Genomic DNA, 17,066 nt, shown 5'->3' on the forward strand with positions numbered 1-17,066 from the left:
CCAAAACCTCCAATGTGTAGAGAAACAGGCGGAGGCCTTTTAGTAGCATCCACTATCTTCATGATCTCTTCAGCAGCCTGGACAGAGAAGCTTTGGTTCTCTTTACTGAAATATGCAGCTTGAGCTGTTTCTGTGAGGAGACTTGGTAGATTTTTCAGGAACCATGGGTGTTTCTTGATATCTGCAATACTAATCCTCTGCGGATCAACATGGCCAATACCAAAGCAACTTGAGAATCAAAGCTATCTCTCGAAAACACATGTGGCTTCATTTATATAAATATAACTCGACTGGTGTGGCGATAAATAGAAGGGAAAGGAGATGAGTGCAGTCCTGTGAAATATGAACGTCGTCTGGGATCTTGTACTGGACATCCTTTATATTCTGAAAAATAAACAAGATGACAAATTGGTGAGGAAGATGTGGAATGCAAAATACAAAGCGCCTAAAGAGAGAGACCTACTTGCATCGTTTTACCGAAGTTTCTGTGGTCGTTCTCGTCTTCAAATGGGCGTGCTCCAACCAGCATGACATAAAGAGTTACCCCGCAAGACCATATATCAGCCATCTATGAATTAAACCAGAAACCCATTGTTCCATTCCATTTGAATCCATTGCCATTGTTCATTTACCAAAGCCTTGGGACAAAAATAAAGCTTACCTTGCCATCATATTCGCTGCAAGAAAAGATCTCAGGTGGGATATAAGCCGCAGTTCTAGTTTTCGAGCTGGGGCAAGATTGTAGCACAACAGACTACAATATATTAGAAAAAATCACTTGAACATGCTGGTTTAGGACAAGAACACTTATAAAAGATGCTCTCATAAGAAGAGTACACAACTTGGAAAGTTTCTATGAGTGCTTGGAGATAAATATATATATGCCATAGACCTTGGAATAACTGAAATCACAGATTTTCAGACATGGTTCGGGACTTCCATCCAGGAACGTGTCTTCGAGCTTCAGATCTCTATGACACATTTGCTGCAACAAGGAAATGAATTCAGACATGTAAAAAGATCGGTACTAAACTTCCTCAAGTCAATATCTTTTTGCCTTACCATAGCATGGCAGTAGCTAACAGCTGATATAAGCTGTTGGAATAAGTATCTCGCCTGGAAAAAATAAAATAAAAGAACATAAGGATTAGAAAGTAATGCATGAGATCCTCATCAGGGAAGCAGATGATTATCTTACAATTGTTTCTTTTGTGCAAATGAAAAAAAAATAAGAGAAAGATCCGCAAGTTTCTCTCTTCTTCCTTTCATACTAATCTACTATCACTTTTCATACCAAAACTCACATCATCCTCGCTGAATCTTCCAGCTCTCCTTATATGTTTATAGAGTTCACCACGAGCAGCATATTCCATGACAATGGCAAGATGGGTTGGAGTCGACACCACTTGTATGGAAAGCCAGAAACCCCCAAAAGTATGGAAGATGAAAGCTATGAGGTTTACCTCAGTTACCAACACTAGTATAACTTTGACTACATAACCTTTCCAAAAATTGCCAATGATGTACAAAGCTTTAACAAAAAAAATTATTCACTGACCTCCTTAAATCGGATAACATTTGGATGGTGAAGTGATTTATGTTTCATGATCTCTCTTACCAAGTCCTCATCAATCTGTATCCCAAAACAACAAAAGCCAGAAAATAATAAACTACAGATCTCAGATAATTGCTTGTGTTTGCCTTCATGTGGGAACCAGAGATCACCAGCTCATAACAACATTAGCAACTATACACACACATACAAAGTTCTAGAGAAAAGGACCTTTGAGCCACGCTCGATGAACTTCATGGCAACAAGTTCTTTGGAGTTTTTGACCCTCATGAGTCCACCCAATTCGATATATCCAGCACCTATATCTTTCACCACCTTGTACTTCTCCATTATCGACAAAACTCAACTACTGTTCAAGGCCCTACCAAGCCAGAAACCTGTAGAATGAAACCACCACAGCTACTAAAGATGAAGGAAGACTTGAAGGTGTTAGTATTCTACAAGAAATGAATAAACAATAAGAAAAGAAGCATTGACTTTTATCTGTGAAACGCTACGCTCGAATATTGTAATCTCTCAACCAAACATACTCTCTCACTCTACCTTTGCTGATGGCAAAACTCAGAAAGAGAGAGTAAACAAGAAATCTAATTTACAAGTTGAGGTCGCAATGTTCACACACTGTAGGGACTCATAATCAACCACTATTTGTTCTTCTTATACTGCGAATTTTACAAATCTTCAAGAACCCAAACCAAAGCATTGTTATTGGCAAAGACACATAAAAAAAAGGATATTTTACGTTTCAGCAAACCAACGACAACTTCTTTCTTACAAAGACAAACCAAAAAATATTCAACTGATTATCACTTCTCCACTCGCGTGTGCTTCCTTTACAGTCTTATCATATTCATCTTCTTCGTCTTCGTCTTCCTCCACCTCCTCTTCATCCACCTCCTCTGCATCTCCCTCTCCTCCCCAGCCAAAACCTCCTATGGAGCGGGAAACAGGTGGAGGCGTTTTGGCGTCATCCACTATCTTCATGATCTCTTCAGCGGTCTGGGCGGAGAAGGTTGGATTCTCTTTCTTGAAATATGCAGCTTGAGCTGTCTCTGTGAGCTCCCTTGGCAAGTTCTTCGTGAACCATGGGTGTTTCTTGATTTCCGCAATGGTTATCCTCTGCCAAAACAACAACAGCGTAGCTCAATTGTCAAACAAAACCATCTTTTTATAAACATTTTGAGCTCATTTGATTGATGTGTATACCTTGACTGAGTTGGCCACAAATATACGGGAAAGGAGATGTTTGCAATCTTGTGAGATGTGGACGTAGTCCGGGATCTTGTACTGAACAGCCATGATTTTCTGTATAACAAGAAGATCACACATTGATGAACATGATGGACCATACTTCCAGCGAAATATATGGCTCAGAGGAAGAAACCAACTTGTATAGTTTTCCTGAAGTTTTTGGGGTCTTCCTGGTCTTCAAAAGGGTATGCTCCAACCAGCATGACATAGAGAGTCACACCACAAGACCACACATCAGCCATCTGAAAGAAAAAAAAAACGATTAGAAATTTTACCAATTCCCACAAAGTTAATGCGAAAAGCATGACAGTTTCAAAGAAACCCATTAATTTAGGTAACTTTCATTGCAAAGAACAATGATGCCTTGATTGACCAAGAGTCAAATAGCAATAAGAGTACCTTGCCATCATATTCTCTCCGAGAAAGGACCTCAGGTGCAATATATGCTGGAGTTCCAACAGTTGATTTAGGCCTCGAGTGTAGTAGAGAGGACTACACAAAGAAGAAGAACAAAACGCTTGACAATGCTTTTTCGACAGAGGATCACGTATATAAAATAGGAGAACTTGGTAGTTTTTGTATAATGTTAGACCTTGGAATAACCAAAATCACAGATTTTGAGACGTGGAGCAGGACTACCATCAAGGAGTGTGTTCTCGAGCTTCAGATCTCTGTGGCATATTTGCTGCCACGAAATGAAAAAAAAAAAAGGTGATCTCAAACATCTAGGGGATTAGAAATTTCTTCCTCAAGTCAATAAATATTTGCCTTACCATAGCATGGCAATAGCTAACACCTGATATAAGCTGCTGGAAGAAGTATCTCGCCTGGAAAAGAGAAAAAAAAAAGGGATTAGAAAGAATATCCCATCCCATATAAGAAGATTCACATGTTTTATATTCTTCTGTTCGAAAGACCATTCAGAGCTCTGAAAAAAAACAATCCTAAGTAGTACTTGCATAGTAGTAAAAAAAGGTCACAACTTTTAGATGACAAAGCTGACCTCATCCTCACTGAATCTTCCAGCACTGCAGATCCTCTCGAAAAGTTCACCACCAGCGGCATACTCCATGGCAATGGCAAGATGAGTTGGAGTCAACACAACCTGTAATATAAATCAACTTCATAAAGATAATCCTTTTTCACCACAGAGAGGAGAACACATGTCAGAAAATTTACAAAACCTCCTTAAAGCGGATGATATTAGGATGGCGAAGTGATCTGTGATTGATGATCTCTCTTGCCACATTCTCATCAATCTGCATCCAAAAACAACAAAGCCCTTACAACTCTGAGATAACTAGGCACTATATAATGAGCGGAGGAGAGGACGGACCTTGGGACCACGCTCGATGTACTTCATGGCAACGAGCTCCTTGGAGTCTTTGACCTTCATGAGCCTCGCGACTCCGAAGTTCCCAGCTCCTATGTCTTTCACCAGCTCGTACTTCTCCATCTTCGCTACTCTCTAAATCAACAACCCTTATTACACAAAATTGAAAATTTCCAGCTCTCCCTACCAAGCTTCAAATTTTAACGTGAAATCGTGAACAACGAGGACAAAAAAGAAACCAATCAGTTATCCAAAAATCAAGGATGCGATTCCGAGATCTCGCGATTCGCAGAGCAGAAGGAAAGCGATAACGATGATTGAGATTTGAAGCCAAAGCGAAGAATCGACTTTTTTGTTTTTTGTTTTTCTTCTTCTTCTTCTTCGGATAATAGTAAATGATGATGAGAAAGAGAATGAGAATGAAGAATCTCTCCCCTTCTCATGATGCTTCCTTTTTTTAACAAAGTGGGACCCTCATGCTATTAAATTCACTCTAGATTTCATTTGGGCCTCTAAACTAATAAACGAGGCCCAATTAACGGATTGATAACCCAAAGCCATACACTCAGTCTCAGAGAGAGGATCTCTACCGAACAAAACATCAACAGCAATACTGTGTGCTGCTGCTCTCTTCTATTTAGTTTGGTCTCTCGCTCGCTCCCTCGATCGCTTGCTGCCGAGAAACGAGAGAGAGAGAGAGAGAGCTGCTAACACTGTATTCTCGATAATGCAATTTGCGCCAATTTGAATCAGATCATCGACCCTACTCATTGCTCTATCTAACGCATTCTTCGTCAGATCTGATCGTCCGCCGCATTTCGCGATGCCGTCTTCCTCCTCCTCAGCCACCGCCGCTGTCTTCCTTCTTCTCGTTTCTCTTCTCGCAACCTCTCTCGCCTCTGATTCAGATCACAAGGTTAGACTCGGATCTCCACATTCCGTTTTTGTAATATACAGCTCGAATCGAGTTAATGTGTCTGTAGATCTCGTGATTTGCATGGTGTTTAATGTTTATGAATTAACTTTTATTTATTTATTGGGTCGGATCCTGGAGCTTCATTGTGACTTAGGCTTCTTTATGAATAAATCAGAGTAACATATATACATTTCAGACAAGTCAATGTTTTTGTTTTGTTTTGTTGTTCCAGTATCAAGCTGATGAGCAGGTTACACTGTGGGTGAACAAAGTTGGGCCGTACAACAATCCACAAGAAACGTACAACTACTACAGCCTTCCCTTTTGCCGCCCCTCTCTAAACGATGTTCACAAATGGGGTGGTCTTGGTGAAGTTCTTGGTGGCAACGAGCTCATTGACAGCGAGATCCCTATCAAATTCTTGAGTTTGTTTTACTAATTCTTAACATTGCTAGTTATCTTAGCTGTGTATGTTCTAATTACAATTACCTTTTTCCACAGAAAATGTTGACAGGAACGTGATCTGTAAGCTTGAACTCGACGAACTTAAAGTCGAGCATTTTAAAGATGCCATCGAGTCTAGCTACTGGTTTGAGTTCTTTATGGGTAATGTTTCACGTTTCCTTTGTACTTATTGCTGCTGAAGTAGCTTGTAACTTCTTACAATCGCTAACCTTATTTCTCATTTGGTGGCATCTTATTTGCGTGGACTTTCATCCGGTGGTTCTAACTTCAGATGATCTGCCTTTGTGGGGTACGAGCTTCTGTATTTTTACTTTTTATATCCAAAATCAATCGTGTTTCTGTTTTAGCTTTAGATAGTGTTAATACTCCTCTCTCATCGCTATTGTAGGATTCGTTGGTGAGCTGCAATCTGACAAAAATGGTGAAAACGGCAAACATGTCCTCTACACGCATAAGAACATTATCGTCAAATACAACAAAGACCAGGTCGGTTGTCACTACGCCATTAAGCAATAATATGAGTATCATGTGAGCCACATGCACTGATATTTAATTAATTTTTTTATAGATTATTCATGTTAATCTCACTCAAGACAACCCAAGGCCATTGGAAGCAGGGAGGACTGTGGATCTGACGTATTCTGTTCAATGGATTCCAACCGATGTCACATTTGCCCGCCGTTTTGATGTGTATTTGGATTATCCATTCTTCGAGCACCAGGTAACTTTTTGCTTGGTATCTTTTGTTGTGATTGGTTCATAGTTTCACAATGGATTCATCTCTTCAAAATGTTTGTTCAAGCTTTATAGACCTCCTAAGACTTTTTTTTTCTGTTTTGCAGATCCATTGGTTCTCCATCTTTAACTCGTTCATGATGGTTATTTTTCTCACCGGTCTTGTCTCAATGATATTGATGAGAACTCTCAGAAATGATTACGCGAAGTATGCTCGTGAAGATGATGATCTCGAGAGCTTGGTGATGTTTCCTCACCTTTTATTTGACATAGCTGCACGATATTTTACGCTATTGGCTGTCAAACACTTACTTCTTTATTTTTTGAGGCTGTAAAACCGTTTTGTGACATTCATATTGATGGCCACAGGAACGGGATGTAAATGAAGAATCCGGCTGGAAACTTGTGCATGGGGATGTGTTCAGACCACCATTTAGTTTAGTTCTTCTCTCAGCTGTTGTCGGCACAGGTGCACAGTTGGCGTTGCTTATTCTTCTTGTCATATTGATGGCCATCGTAGGGACTCTATATGTTGGGTACGTATCACACTCTTCTTCTCACGTGCCAACCTCTTTTCGTCTTTATTCTTTGTAATACTTTTATATTTGGCAGCAGACCTCAGCTTGTTTGTTTGATTCGTATTCTGATTATTTCAGAAGAGGAGCAATTGTCACAACTTTCATAGTTTGCTATGCTCTGACTTCCTTTGTCTCTGGTTACGTGAGTGGTGGAATGTACTCAAGAAGCGGGGGTATGACCTATTCTTCTTGGCAGATCTCTCATGTGTTTACCTTTGATAGTTTATTTTTTTAATTTTATTTTTAAATGTCTGATATGTTCAGGTAAGCACTGGATCAAGTGCATGGTCCTCACGGCTTCTCTATTCCCCTTTTTGTGCTTTGGGATCGGCTTTATCCTAAACACAATTGCCATATTCTATGGATCCCTTGCGGCTATTCCTTTCGGGACAATGGTGGTTGTGTTTGTAATTTGGGGTTTCATTTCCTTCCCCTTAGCCCTCCTCGGGACAGTCGTGGGAAGAAACTGGAGTGGTGCTCCAAACAATCCATGCCGTGTAAAGACTATTCCACGTCCGATCCCTGAGAAAAAATGGTACTTGACTCCATCGGTTGTCTCCCTGATGGGAGGTCTGCTACCATTTGGAAGCATCTTCATTGAGATGTACTTCGTCTTCACATCCTTCTGGAATTACAAGGTAATAATAGTAGTTGCTTTTATAACAAAGTTAAGAAACTGCTAGTTCTTTTACAAATTGAACAAACCAGAGACTTGATCAATGAGAGACTCAACTATCTATCTGCCTGGACAGCCTTATAAACCCAGACCTCACTAACTGTGCTCTGACAAACTCGCAACAGATACAATCTGCGACACTTAAGACCTAGGCTTGTTATGTTAGACCTACATTCCTGATAGTCATTTGTTGTGTTGGACAGGTGTACTACGTGTATGGATTCATGCTGCTGGTTTTCGTGATTCTGGTGATAGTGACGGTCTGTGTGACAATAGTGGGAACTTATTTCCTTCTGAACGCTGAGAATTATCACTGGCAATGGACTTCGTTTTTCTCTGCTGCGTCAACGGCTGTCTATGTCTACCTATACTCCATCTATTACTACTACGTGAAGACGAAGATGTCCGGATTCTTCCAAACAAGCTTCTACTTTGGGTACACCATGATGTTCTGTCTTGGCCTTGGAATCCTTTGCGGTGAGAACGCTCTCTCTTCACCCTCTTCAAAATTAGCGTTTGGTGTTACTGGTCTTGAGTAAATTTTCTTTGTATATAAATCTTGCAGGAGCGGTTGGATTCTTGGGATCAAACCTGTTTGTAAGGAGAATCTACAGAAACATCAAATGCGACTAGAGATATCAATAGAGGTAAAAAAACACCGAGTTGAGAAGGAAGCTTGTTATGGTGGACATACATTATATATAAACGCCAGTAGAGAGGGGGAATATATAAGTATTCTTCAATGGGGTCTTTGTGTTTTTTTTGGTAAGTGAATTGTTTTTCCTCTTTAGATTAGAATTTGAGTGGGTGTAATATACAGCAACTACTACTACTACCTGTAATTTTTTCCCTTGTTCCTTATAACTTCACTTCACTTGGAACATTGAATGTGTCCTCAAGGAGCAATTGGACAAGTCTAGAATCATCCCAAGCCCAACCACATACTAACTAATTCTCACCAACATATCAATGCACACATGTAACACATACTCACACAGAGACAATACTACTCCCAAGAAGATAGTAGAAGCACCCACATATCTTGCGCCACGTGGCGGATAGTGTTCAAAAACTCCACCTCTTTTATAATCCTCTCTCCCTCACACTATTCTACTCCATCTCAACAAAAGCCACACGCTCTCACAAACAAGAAGAAGATTAATCATCTCTTTCGATAATGGCTTCCACTGCTCTCTCCAGCGTCACCGTAAACACACCCTTCCTCCGCCGCCAGCAGACACCAAACAGCCTCAGATCTCTCCCGGCGGCCAACACACAATCCCTCTTCGGCCTCAAATCCTCCACCTCTCGCGGCGGCCGCGTCACCGCCATGGCTACCTACAAGGTGAAGTTCATAACACCAGATGGAGAGAAGGAAGTGGAGTGCGACGGTGACACGTACGTCCTCGACGCGGCGGAGGAGTCCGGACTCGACTTGCCGTACTCGTGCCGTGCGGGAGCTTGCTCGAGCTGCGCCGGGAAAATAGTCTCTGGCTCGGTTGACCAGTCGGACCAGAGCTTCTTAGACGATGGCCAGATCAGCGAAGGGTTTGTTCTCACGTGCATCGCTCTCCCAACTTCTGATGTCGTTATTACAACCCATCAAGAAGACGCCATGATTTAATTTACTCAAAAAAAGAGAGACGGTAGCTTTTTTAAGCTTATTCATAATCAGTTTTATCGATGTTGCCATGTTGATGATGTATGAATAAGATCAATGGATCTAGCACACATTGTAATTATCCTTTTAACAATGATAGTCCCTTAAATCTTTATAATATTTGAATCAAGGCAAATAAAAGAAAAAGTTGGTGGACGGTAATTAAATCTGTCATATAACAAACAATTTTAATGATAGTAAATCAGTCAGATCTACCATTACAAGCATGCAAAGAAAATTCATAAACCATATTGAACCAAAAAAAATCACAAACCATAATCCTATTTTAAAATTCCCTAATCGGAATCACTGTCGTTTTGTCCTCCCATAGCGAACTCTTCCACTGCGTATGCTTGGTTTATTAATCCATCACTTGCCTTAGGCGGACGCGAAGGCGCCCACTCATCAGAATATTTCATATTACATGCACTAGTTTTGTTCACACGACATCCATACCTTTTGTTCGCAGGTCTTGAGGAGGTTTTCTTGGACGCCTTTCGAGCGCCTATAAATACAGATCATAGCAAAAGCATGCAGAAAAAAAACTTATTACACCAAAACTAATCGGTCGAATAGAGAGATCAGTATATGGATTCGAGGACTCACGTCGTACGGCCTTATAACATCTTGAGGAGACTACAAAAATAAGGATTAATATTGCTCCTACAATAAAACCTCGCAACACTAAAGCAGACATCGTCTCGTCTTTGGAGTTTTCCATATCTCTAATTGTTTTCTTTTTGCTTTAACTTGAACTTATGGGATCCATAGAGAGGAAGACAGTGATGATTTTAGAGACACTGGGTTTTGCAAGTTGAATTTTTCTATACTAGAAAAGAAAGAAAAAATACTTTTGACGAGTCTTATTTTAATATCTATTTTATTAAAACAGCAGTGTGACCCATTGATAAAAAGTTATGTACAACTTAAATTTTAATAATACATACCTTTTTAATATAACTGCAATGAAATATATATATATATTATGTAACCCTCCACTTAGAGTGCCTAATGATCGGCAACCACCACTTTTTTAACTGTATCCATATATCTTATTTTTGTTATGTAACCACCATTATTTTTACTGTTCAAATCCCAACAATTTTTTCGATGATGTTCATGTATTTCATTTTTCCTAACATAATCCCAACTATTACTCGGATTCTTTATTTTAATTAATATTTTTTATTAAATATTTTTAATTTCACCCATAAATTTTTGAAAATTTATTGAAATTGTTTTTATTATAAAATTTTATAATATTAATTAAAATATAATAGATATATTTTAATATTTTTATAATTTCAATTTTAAATTTTTTATTAAACATTTTTACTTTTGTATATATATTGATTTAAAAAAAGAAAAAAAATTATCCTCCCGCAACCGCCCGCAACCGCAAACGGTAGCTGGAGCCAGCTTTTGAATTTATGAGATTCGGAGCGGGTTGAAGCGGTTTAGAGCGATTTGAGTGATTGTTGCAAACCGCCGACAACCGCTACCAACCGCAAAAGCAGCGTTTGCGGGTGGTAGCGGAAAAACCAGTCGCACAATTAATAGAATTTATGGTATATTTGTATTTTAATATTTTTACATAATTTAAATGAATATCCATATTTGAACTGAACCCGTAATGATCCAAACTGAATCTGAACTAAAATTTATAAATATCCAAATAGGTTTTAATCTCTCATCTAAAGACCAATATCTGAATAGTCGGAATCGAACCTGAACTCTTATCCCTACATGTAGTCTATAATATGAATATATGATCAGAGATAAAAACACAAATATGATTACAAAAAAAATACATATATGATATAAGGAAAGACACAAATACATATGGAACTTGATTTATTTAATATACTTACAAAAATTATCTATTCTATTAAATTCATATCATACAAAAATATGATTCTACAAACACACAACCATATAAATTATATTAGACAAAAAATTTAAAAACAAAACATATACCCGCCCTCTCGAGGGCGGGTCAATATCTAGTACATCAATAAAGCCGTTGCCGTAATCCATGGTCTGACTTAATAATATCGCGACACATTTACACCCGAGTCTTTTCTTAATGCCATATCTAAGAGCATGATTATCCCATGATCCTTAAGTAGGTTTCTTAATGATTATTTAATATTTTAAATGTACTTAAGTTGAATTAAGAACTCTAGTTAAGAAACTCTTATTTTGAGCGGTCCAATGGGAATTTCTTAATTACGGGTTCTTAAAAAAAAAATTATTTTTAATAAAAAATTATTTATTAAATAAAACATATAAAAAGATAACATTTAAAACATTGATTTTAAAAATACATAACAACAAAGATTAGTATAATAATCGAAAATAATTCGAAAAAAAAATCTGAGCTTGAATGGAAAAATTCTCAAAGGTAAATGAATGGAAAAATTCTCAAAGGTTTGATCAAAATGTTAATCAAAATTTTCATTAAGTGATCACTCAAAATTGTTTTGAGAAAAAAAAACCATGAGATAATTTTTTTTTATAAAACTTGTTTACAAGTCGAAGGAAACTTGTTTATGAAACTTGTTTTCAAAAAAGAACTTGAGAAGGAACTTGAGAGAAGATGTGTGATGAATGAAGAAGAGTGTTGTGAATAAAAGTTTGGTATACAAAGTTTATATAGACAAGACTACAAGAGTTCACAAGTTTATATAGACACAAAGCTTTACAAGTCCTGACTGATGACTACAAGAGTTTGCAAGAATACAAGATTACAAGAGTTGGTACGTAAGCATTGCACAAGTGATTACTACACAAGTCCGTGACTGATGACTGATGACTTTACACTCTTCTTGACCTGAAAAAAATGAGAACATGACACCCTCTTCTCTCTCTCAAAGTGACAAGCCATGTGACCACAAAGAGCTTTAGAAGAAGTGAAACCTTTACCACATTCTCTGCGAACTTCCTCTCTTTGAACTGCTCCATCTTCTACCTTAAAGACAAAAGATCAAACCACTATATAAGCACAGATCAGAAGAAGAAGAATGGGAAACTAGTGAGAACCCACTTATTTAAATTACCTCAAATCTTGGAAGAACACAATGAACTAGAGAATCATCAAGCTCAAAGCTTGATACTTTCTGACAGAGATCAGTTTTTGGGGAATGTAACAGTCCTCTCTTGTTAACAGGCAACAGAACTAGACCACATTCAAGGACGTATTAGTGTGTCAAAGATAATGAATCAGATTTCCAACTAAACAATCATAACCCACGATGACAAATACAAATTGCACAATTGAAATTACCTCTCCTATTATTGCAGGTCCTGGTAGCTTAATCCGATAAATGACCTGCAGGAACAAAAATATAAACTCAATTCTCCAAAACTAAGAGCAATACAAGAGCTTGTGGTGGGTTTCGGTTCTTCTCTAACGGGTTTGAGAAGAGATGATGGAGGAGACGCGAACAGGACCGAGACACTCGTCTGACGGAGGAGACAAGAGAAGACGGAGAAGTCGCCGTTAGGACCGACGGAGGAGACGCAAATCGTGGATTTCGATCCTTCTTCGGACGATCGCGACGAGAGAAGACGCGGTGAGGAACGAGAGAGTCTTCGTCTGTGGTGTTTTCTTCGATTCACTCGTGACGGAGAGGACGAGAGAACACGACGGTGAGGATCGAGACGGACCTATGTAGTCGCATCTGTCGTCTCTTTGGATCGTTCTCCTCTGACGGAGAAAACAAAAATATACGAAACTGTGAGAAAACGAAAGAAAGAAAGAAAAGAAAAAGGAAAAAAAAATAGAAAAAATGTGGGCCGGACACGTGGTCTAAAAACCACCATAATAATCGGTCACAAAAACTACCTATTAAGGATCGACTTTCCCCCTTTAATTTTGTTTTCATTTAAATAAATCACCAAATTACCTTAAGGATCCCATTAAGGATCACCGTTAAAGATGGTCTAAGTGACCAAAGGTTTTCTTTTCTTAGTTGACTTACACCAAAATGACACCTTCAATAAGTAGGCTTTGGTACCAACAAAAGAGACTCTTTATACGTACTGGTTTTTATGGATTTCAAGTAGCTGCGACAACGTAAACCAAGTTTTTTTTTTTTAAATATCTGTGAAGATCCTAGACGGTAAACCCAGACTAATTTTCACGAGGCTTTTTATCCGGATACGCACGGTTATAGGCAGGAAGGTGGCCAAGACGACTCGAACCCAGAACGAACATTCCAGCTGGAGTTTCATTACCACTAGACCAAGAGCTCTTGGTTTAAACCAAGCTTCATAAGAAAGAAGAAACAAGATTAAGTGCGTAAAGTGATTCCCAAGGGAACTTAAAAATTGTTAAAGGAAGCTGAACGATTCCAAATTAAACGCTTAGGAGCACTGTATAGACAAAAGTCAAAGGACTCCTGGTGCCATTCTTTTATATACTCTTGTTTTAGTGTTACAGACGTCATGTGTATTTTATGGATGTCACTTGTGTATTATAGTTCAATAACTGTTATTCTTTCATGAATCTTCAGCCCATAATGTTAGCTTTCTCAAGAAGATCAACAGTGAAGGGATTAGTGCTCCTTTTGAGTCATAGTTTCTACTGAAAGCAATGAGATAGAAACGGAGAACATCTTGTAAATACAGCTTCTCTTTCCTACATAACTCCAAAAAATTTCAAAAGTGCGACCACAGTGGGAGTCAAACCCACGACCTTCTGATCCGAAGTCAGACGCGCTAATCCACTGCGCTATGCGGTCGATGAATATTTATTAAATATGTTAATATATATGTTCACTAGTTTTGTAACCAATCGAGCAATACCAGAAATCCTTGGGATTAATAAGATGCCAATCAATCAAATCCTTGGGATTAATAAGATGCTTATGACAAACAATTTTTTGTAACCAATCGAACAATTGTATCATTCACAGTAAGAATCATATAAAACAGGTCACTCTAAGAAAAACATAATAATATGTAAAAGCCTAAAGTGTCAACACAACTTCAAAGCCTCAACTTGTGAATCTTATATACAAAGAAGAACAAATGAGCAGACATGGAGTGAGTGGCATGAAACCAATATATTATCAACCTTTAAGCCCAAGAACAATCTTTCAAGACCTCATAGGCAATTGATCGTTGTTCTTCGCTCAACTTCTTAGGAAAATTCACTAAAAACGTGATTCTCAAGTCTCCTAGTTTACCTTCTTCTTTAGCATTAGGCAAACCTTGACCTTTAATAGCCTTCTCAAACCCATGAAAGATGACTTCTCCTACAGATACTGACATCGACTCACCACTCAGTAACGGCACCGAGAGTTTGCATCCAGTCAAAGCCTTTACAAGTGGAATCTCGACCGCAATCTCTAAGTCGTCACCACGTCTTTTGAACAAAGGATGTCTCTTTTCTTCGACCACGAACGTGATGTCTTCAGGGAGGTAGCCAGGTTTCTCGTTGCCTACTCCTTCGAATGTGATCTTGGTCCCTTTCTTCCATCCTGGTTTGATGTTCACTTTCAACGTCTCTTCTTGTTTCCTAATCAACCTGTTCATTACAGAACACAATGAATGGACCAAAGCAGATAAACATGGCCGAGCTATAAATATTTTTTAATACCTTAATAAAATTACTTTTATGATTTAGGAATATTTGTCTATATAAAAAAAATTTCCAATAATTTTGAAACCCAAAACTAAATTATTATTATTTTTTTTAATGTTTCATTGGTGTAGTGGTTGCAAAGTTGTGCCCGCAACCAATAAGACCGAACCAAACTTGAAGAAATGAGTTTGAGACAAACCCTTCATCGGTAATAATGTCCCTAGTGATCTTGATGTTCTTGACTCCACCATGGCAGAGCTCTTCCAACGTACACTCGAGCTTTTTCTCCACAGCCGGCGGCTTCTTCGGCTGAGTCGACTGAGAGAAAACTATCGGCGTCGTGCTCCTCCTGCTCACGCTCCTCCCCACTGACCCACCCGTATCCCTCTTCGACTGATGTCTCGTGCTCGTGCTCTTCGAAAACGACGTCGTGGACCCTGATCTCCCGTCTTTATCTCTCTTGCTACGGCTCTTCGAAATGGTTTTAGGAGAAGACGGTGTAGAGCTCGGAGGAGACGTTAGCCCCTGCGCGGAGCCGAACAAATCTCCCAGGGTCTGATCTTTCCCTCTCGGGCTCGTGAAAGGCGACGTCATCGGGCTCGCGCTGTTGGAGACGGGGCGAGATTTGAGGCCGTGTGTTCTCCCTACGCCTCCGTGGCTGCTGCCGCCTCCGTCGTCTCTGCGGCTGGTGGTTCTTGAGAAAGTGGAGCGGCGGTTGGAAGAGGCGGAGGTGAGGTATGTGGGACGAGCTTGCGGCGTGTGGCTGCGGCGGCTGCTGGAGTTTGATAAGAGAGAAGAACGGCGTTTGAAGACGGAGCTGTCGTCCATGCTCTGTAAACGGAGACCTCTCCGAGCAGCGATGAGATCATCCTCCTCCGCGAATTTCTCCTCTAGATATTTCTGGTGGATCGTCTGAAAAAAATATCGAATTCATTACATTTTTTTTCAAAGTTTCAATTTTTTAATCCATAATAATGATAAAAATCAGATTTGTTGAGAGAGAGAGAGGGGACGTACGGAATCGTTGTCGGAGTGAGAGTCGGTTTTGCGATGAGAAGAGAGAGGATGCAGTTTTGTGACGATGGATTTGTAAGCTTTGCATGCTGTCTTGGAGATTCCGAAGAAATCTGTCGCCGGCGATCGTGGAGTTGTCATTGCATCGAGAAGAAGAAAAAATTGATCGGGCAAATGTCGGAAAGAGAAGACCAGAAGAGAGAGAGAGATTAGGAGAACTTTGTCGTGCGTAGGAATTAATTACCAGACAGACACGAAGAGCCGAGATGTTTGGCCTCCCGCTTTTATTAGGAATCTTTTTTCTTTCAATTTTAAAATGAAACCATGGCTAAAAATGCCGTAAACCCATTTAATTGAATTATATATTCGGGAGCTAACTTTTATAAAAATTGATATCTTTAGTTGACTTTGTTTTTTCATTCTCATCGTATGACATCTCATTTTGTTTTATTAATCTTTTCAACGGTGTTAGATACAAATATTTTTCTTAATCGAAAACACGGTGAGTGTTTTCTTTTTGAGTAAATAAATTTAAATTTTCGACAGTTTAAATGCAAATATTTTAATTAATCTGTTCAACGGAGTATTTATTAAAAAAATGTCTTTATCTTCAAATTTTCATTTGATATCTCGGTAAATATTCTACCTCTCAAACTCGTACGACCGATGACCAAAAGAATGAAGAATAATATTATGTTTTTTAATATTTTTTAAATTTTTTACCATTTCACAAAGAATATATTTTCTTTTTCATTTTTCTTCATTTCTTTGTTTGTAGAAAATTATAAAACAAATTAATTATTTATTAGTTTTGATAAGAAACTATCATTTCTCATCATTCTTCAAATTTTATTCCTACTTATTTTTTTTATTTGTTCTTATTATTCATATAATGGTTACCAGTCTCACCTGTGGTATGTGACAGGACCATTAACAATGGTTGATCATCTTCTCTACATGTGTTGTTTATAGTTAAAAACTTTGCAAAAGAAAATGATGACAAACAAAACGACTACTAGGTGCTTTATCTCTTGGGCTTGCTTTGCCTCTCTTTTACTGCTTTTTGGGTTTTACAAGCCCAAAAGTTAACAGTTGGCTCATCAAATCAAACCCAAACCCAAACCCAACTATTCAACCAATTAAAATTCATTCCTTTTTTTGTCAATAACCAATTAAACATTCTAATGCCTGAAAACCGAAAGTAGTTGAAATTTTGGGTCATATTTTCGGATTTTTTTTCTTTTTAAACTAAAAATATTTGTTAAGTTTCGTAAA

The 17,066-nt window shown here is 38.5% G+C and overlaps 5 protein-coding genes, 1 long non-coding RNA gene and 1 other non-coding gene across 8 annotated transcripts; 2 read left to right on the forward strand and 5 right to left on the reverse strand.

The window, feature by feature from the left end:
* Window positions 1-139: 139 nt before the first annotated feature.
* LOC106368166 (serine/threonine-protein kinase SRK2B-like) lies at window positions 140-1,977 on the reverse strand. The gene is made up of 7 exons (XM_048782152.1): window positions 1,784-1,977; window positions 1,305-1,633; window positions 1,063-1,116; window positions 893-985; window positions 662-754; window positions 464-568; window positions 140-384 (listed from the first exon to the last, which is right to left on the reverse strand). The coding sequence occupies exons 2-7, from the start codon at window positions 1,371-1,373 to the stop codon at window positions 268-270; spliced, it is 531 nt and encodes a 176-aa protein (XP_048638109.1). The 5' UTR covers window positions 1,374-1,633; window positions 1,784-1,977; the 3' UTR covers window positions 140-267.
* A 229-nt stretch (window positions 1,978-2,206) lies between these two features.
* On the reverse strand, window positions 2,207-4,533 carry LOC106350115 (serine/threonine-protein kinase SRK2A-like). Its single transcript, XM_013790049.3, has 9 exons — window positions 4,161-4,533; window positions 4,009-4,083; window positions 3,828-3,929; window positions 3,598-3,651; window positions 3,417-3,509; window positions 3,224-3,316; window positions 2,962-3,066; window positions 2,780-2,878; window positions 2,207-2,692 (listed from the first exon to the last, which is right to left on the reverse strand). Exons 1-9 carry the CDS (start codon window positions 4,278-4,280, stop codon window positions 2,369-2,371), a joined length of 1,065 nt encoding a protein of 354 aa, XP_013645503.2. The 5' UTR covers window positions 4,281-4,533; the 3' UTR covers window positions 2,207-2,368.
* A 205-nt stretch (window positions 4,534-4,738) lies between these two features.
* Window positions 4,739-8,410, forward strand: LOC106350086 (transmembrane 9 superfamily member 1). The gene is made up of 12 exons (XM_013790029.3): window positions 4,739-5,073; window positions 5,306-5,498; window positions 5,575-5,679; window positions 5,810-5,827; window positions 5,927-6,024; window positions 6,107-6,259; window positions 6,381-6,515; window positions 6,643-6,809; window positions 6,930-7,024; window positions 7,116-7,489; window positions 7,731-8,004; window positions 8,093-8,410. The coding sequence occupies exons 1-12, from the start codon at window positions 4,981-4,983 to the stop codon at window positions 8,158-8,160; spliced, it is 1,773 nt and encodes a 590-aa protein (XP_013645483.2). The 5' UTR covers window positions 4,739-4,980; the 3' UTR covers window positions 8,161-8,410.
* A 114-nt stretch (window positions 8,411-8,524) lies between these two features.
* LOC106350097 (ferredoxin-1, chloroplastic) lies at window positions 8,525-9,281 on the forward strand. Its single transcript, XM_048782153.1, has one exon. The coding sequence runs from the start codon at window positions 8,705-8,707 to the stop codon at window positions 9,149-9,151; it is 447 nt and encodes a 148-aa protein (XP_048638110.1). The 5' UTR covers window positions 8,525-8,704; the 3' UTR covers window positions 9,152-9,281.
* A 2,527-nt stretch (window positions 9,282-11,808) lies between these two features.
* Window positions 11,809-13,004, reverse strand: LOC125610178. 2 transcript variants are annotated; one of them, XR_007340208.1, is made up of 4 exons: window positions 12,474-13,004; window positions 12,247-12,365; window positions 12,113-12,158; window positions 11,809-12,020 (listed from the first exon to the last, which is right to left on the reverse strand). It is a non-coding gene; the product is annotated as an uncharacterized LOC125610178 (long non-coding RNA). The 2 variants fall into 2 exon arrangements; XR_007340207.1 differs by having other exon boundaries at window positions 12,107-12,158.
* Window positions 13,005-13,858: 854 nt separating this feature from the next.
* TRNAR-UCG lies at window positions 13,859-13,932 on the reverse strand. Its single transcript has one exon. It is a non-coding gene; the product is annotated as a tRNA-Arg (tRNA).
* A 70-nt stretch (window positions 13,933-14,002) lies between these two features.
* LOC106380950 (chaperone protein DnaJ) lies at window positions 14,003-16,207 on the reverse strand. Its single transcript, XM_013820802.3, has 3 exons — window positions 15,795-16,207; window positions 14,977-15,689; window positions 14,003-14,720 (listed from the first exon to the last, which is right to left on the reverse strand). Exons 1-3 carry the CDS (start codon window positions 15,930-15,932, stop codon window positions 14,270-14,272), a joined length of 1,302 nt encoding a protein of 433 aa, XP_013676256.2. The 5' UTR covers window positions 15,933-16,207; the 3' UTR covers window positions 14,003-14,269.
* Window positions 16,208-17,066: the final 859 nt, after the last annotated feature.

This window comes from Brassica napus, chromosome A6 (genome assembly GCF_020379485.1).
Source record: "Brassica napus cultivar Da-Ae chromosome A6, Da-Ae, whole genome shotgun sequence".
NCBI classification, from domain to species: Eukaryota; Viridiplantae; Streptophyta; class Magnoliopsida; order Brassicales; family Brassicaceae; genus Brassica; species Brassica napus.

What these genes read in the sequence shown, in the direction of transcription:
- LOC106350086 (XM_013790029.3), top strand. Translation starts at nt 4,981, where the DNA reads ATGCCGTCTTCCTCCTCCTCAGCCACCGCCGCTGTCTTCCTTCTTCTC. An exon ending in TCAAATACAACAAAGACCAG is followed by an intron (nt 6,025 to 6,106) that starts GTCGGTTGTCAC and finishes ATTTTTTTATAG; the next exon opens with ATTATTCATGTTAATCTCAC. An exon ending in AATGTACTCAAGAAGCGGGG is followed by an intron (nt 7,025 to 7,115) that starts GTATGACCTATT and finishes TGATATGTTCAG; the next exon opens with GTAAGCACTGGATCAAGTGC.
- LOC106368166 (XM_048782152.1), bottom strand. Translation starts at nt 1,373, where the DNA reads ATGGAATATGCTGCTCGTGGTGAACTCTATAAACATATAAGGAGAGCT. An exon ending in TTAGCTACTGCCATGCTATG is followed by an intron (nt 986 to 1,062) that starts GTAAGGCAAAAA and finishes TCCTTGTTGCAG; the next exon opens with CAAATGTGTCATAGAGATCT. An exon ending in GTGATTTCAGTTATTCCAAG is followed by an intron (nt 755 to 892) that starts GTCTATGGCATA and finishes AATATATTGTAG; the next exon opens with TCTGTTGTGCTACAATCTTG.
- LOC106380950 (XM_013820802.3), bottom strand. Translation starts at nt 15,932, where the DNA reads ATGACAACTCCACGATCGCCGGCGACAGATTTCTTCGGAATCTCCAAG. An exon ending in CTCACTCCGACAACGATTCC is followed by an intron (nt 15,690 to 15,794) that starts GTACGTCCCCTC and finishes TATTTTTTTCAG; the next exon opens with ACGATCCACCAGAAATATCT. An exon ending in GACATTATTACCGATGAAGG is followed by an intron (nt 14,721 to 14,976) that starts GTTTGTCTCAAA and finishes TGTAATGAACAG; the next exon opens with GTTGATTAGGAAACAAGAAG.
- LOC106350115 (XM_013790049.3), bottom strand. Translation starts at nt 4,280, where the DNA reads ATGGAGAAGTACGAGCTGGTGAAAGACATAGGAGCTGGGAACTTCGGA. An exon ending in TTAGCTATTGCCATGCTATG is followed by an intron (nt 3,510 to 3,597) that starts GTAAGGCAAATA and finishes ATTTCGTGGCAG; the next exon opens with CAAATATGCCACAGAGATCT. An exon ending in GGAGAGAATATGATGGCAAG is followed by an intron (nt 3,067 to 3,223) that starts GTACTCTTATTG and finishes TTTTTCTTTCAG; the next exon opens with ATGGCTGATGTGTGGTCTTG.
- LOC106350097 (XM_048782153.1), top strand. Translation starts at nt 8,705, where the DNA reads ATGGCTTCCACTGCTCTCTCCAGCGTCACCGTAAACACACCCTTCCTC.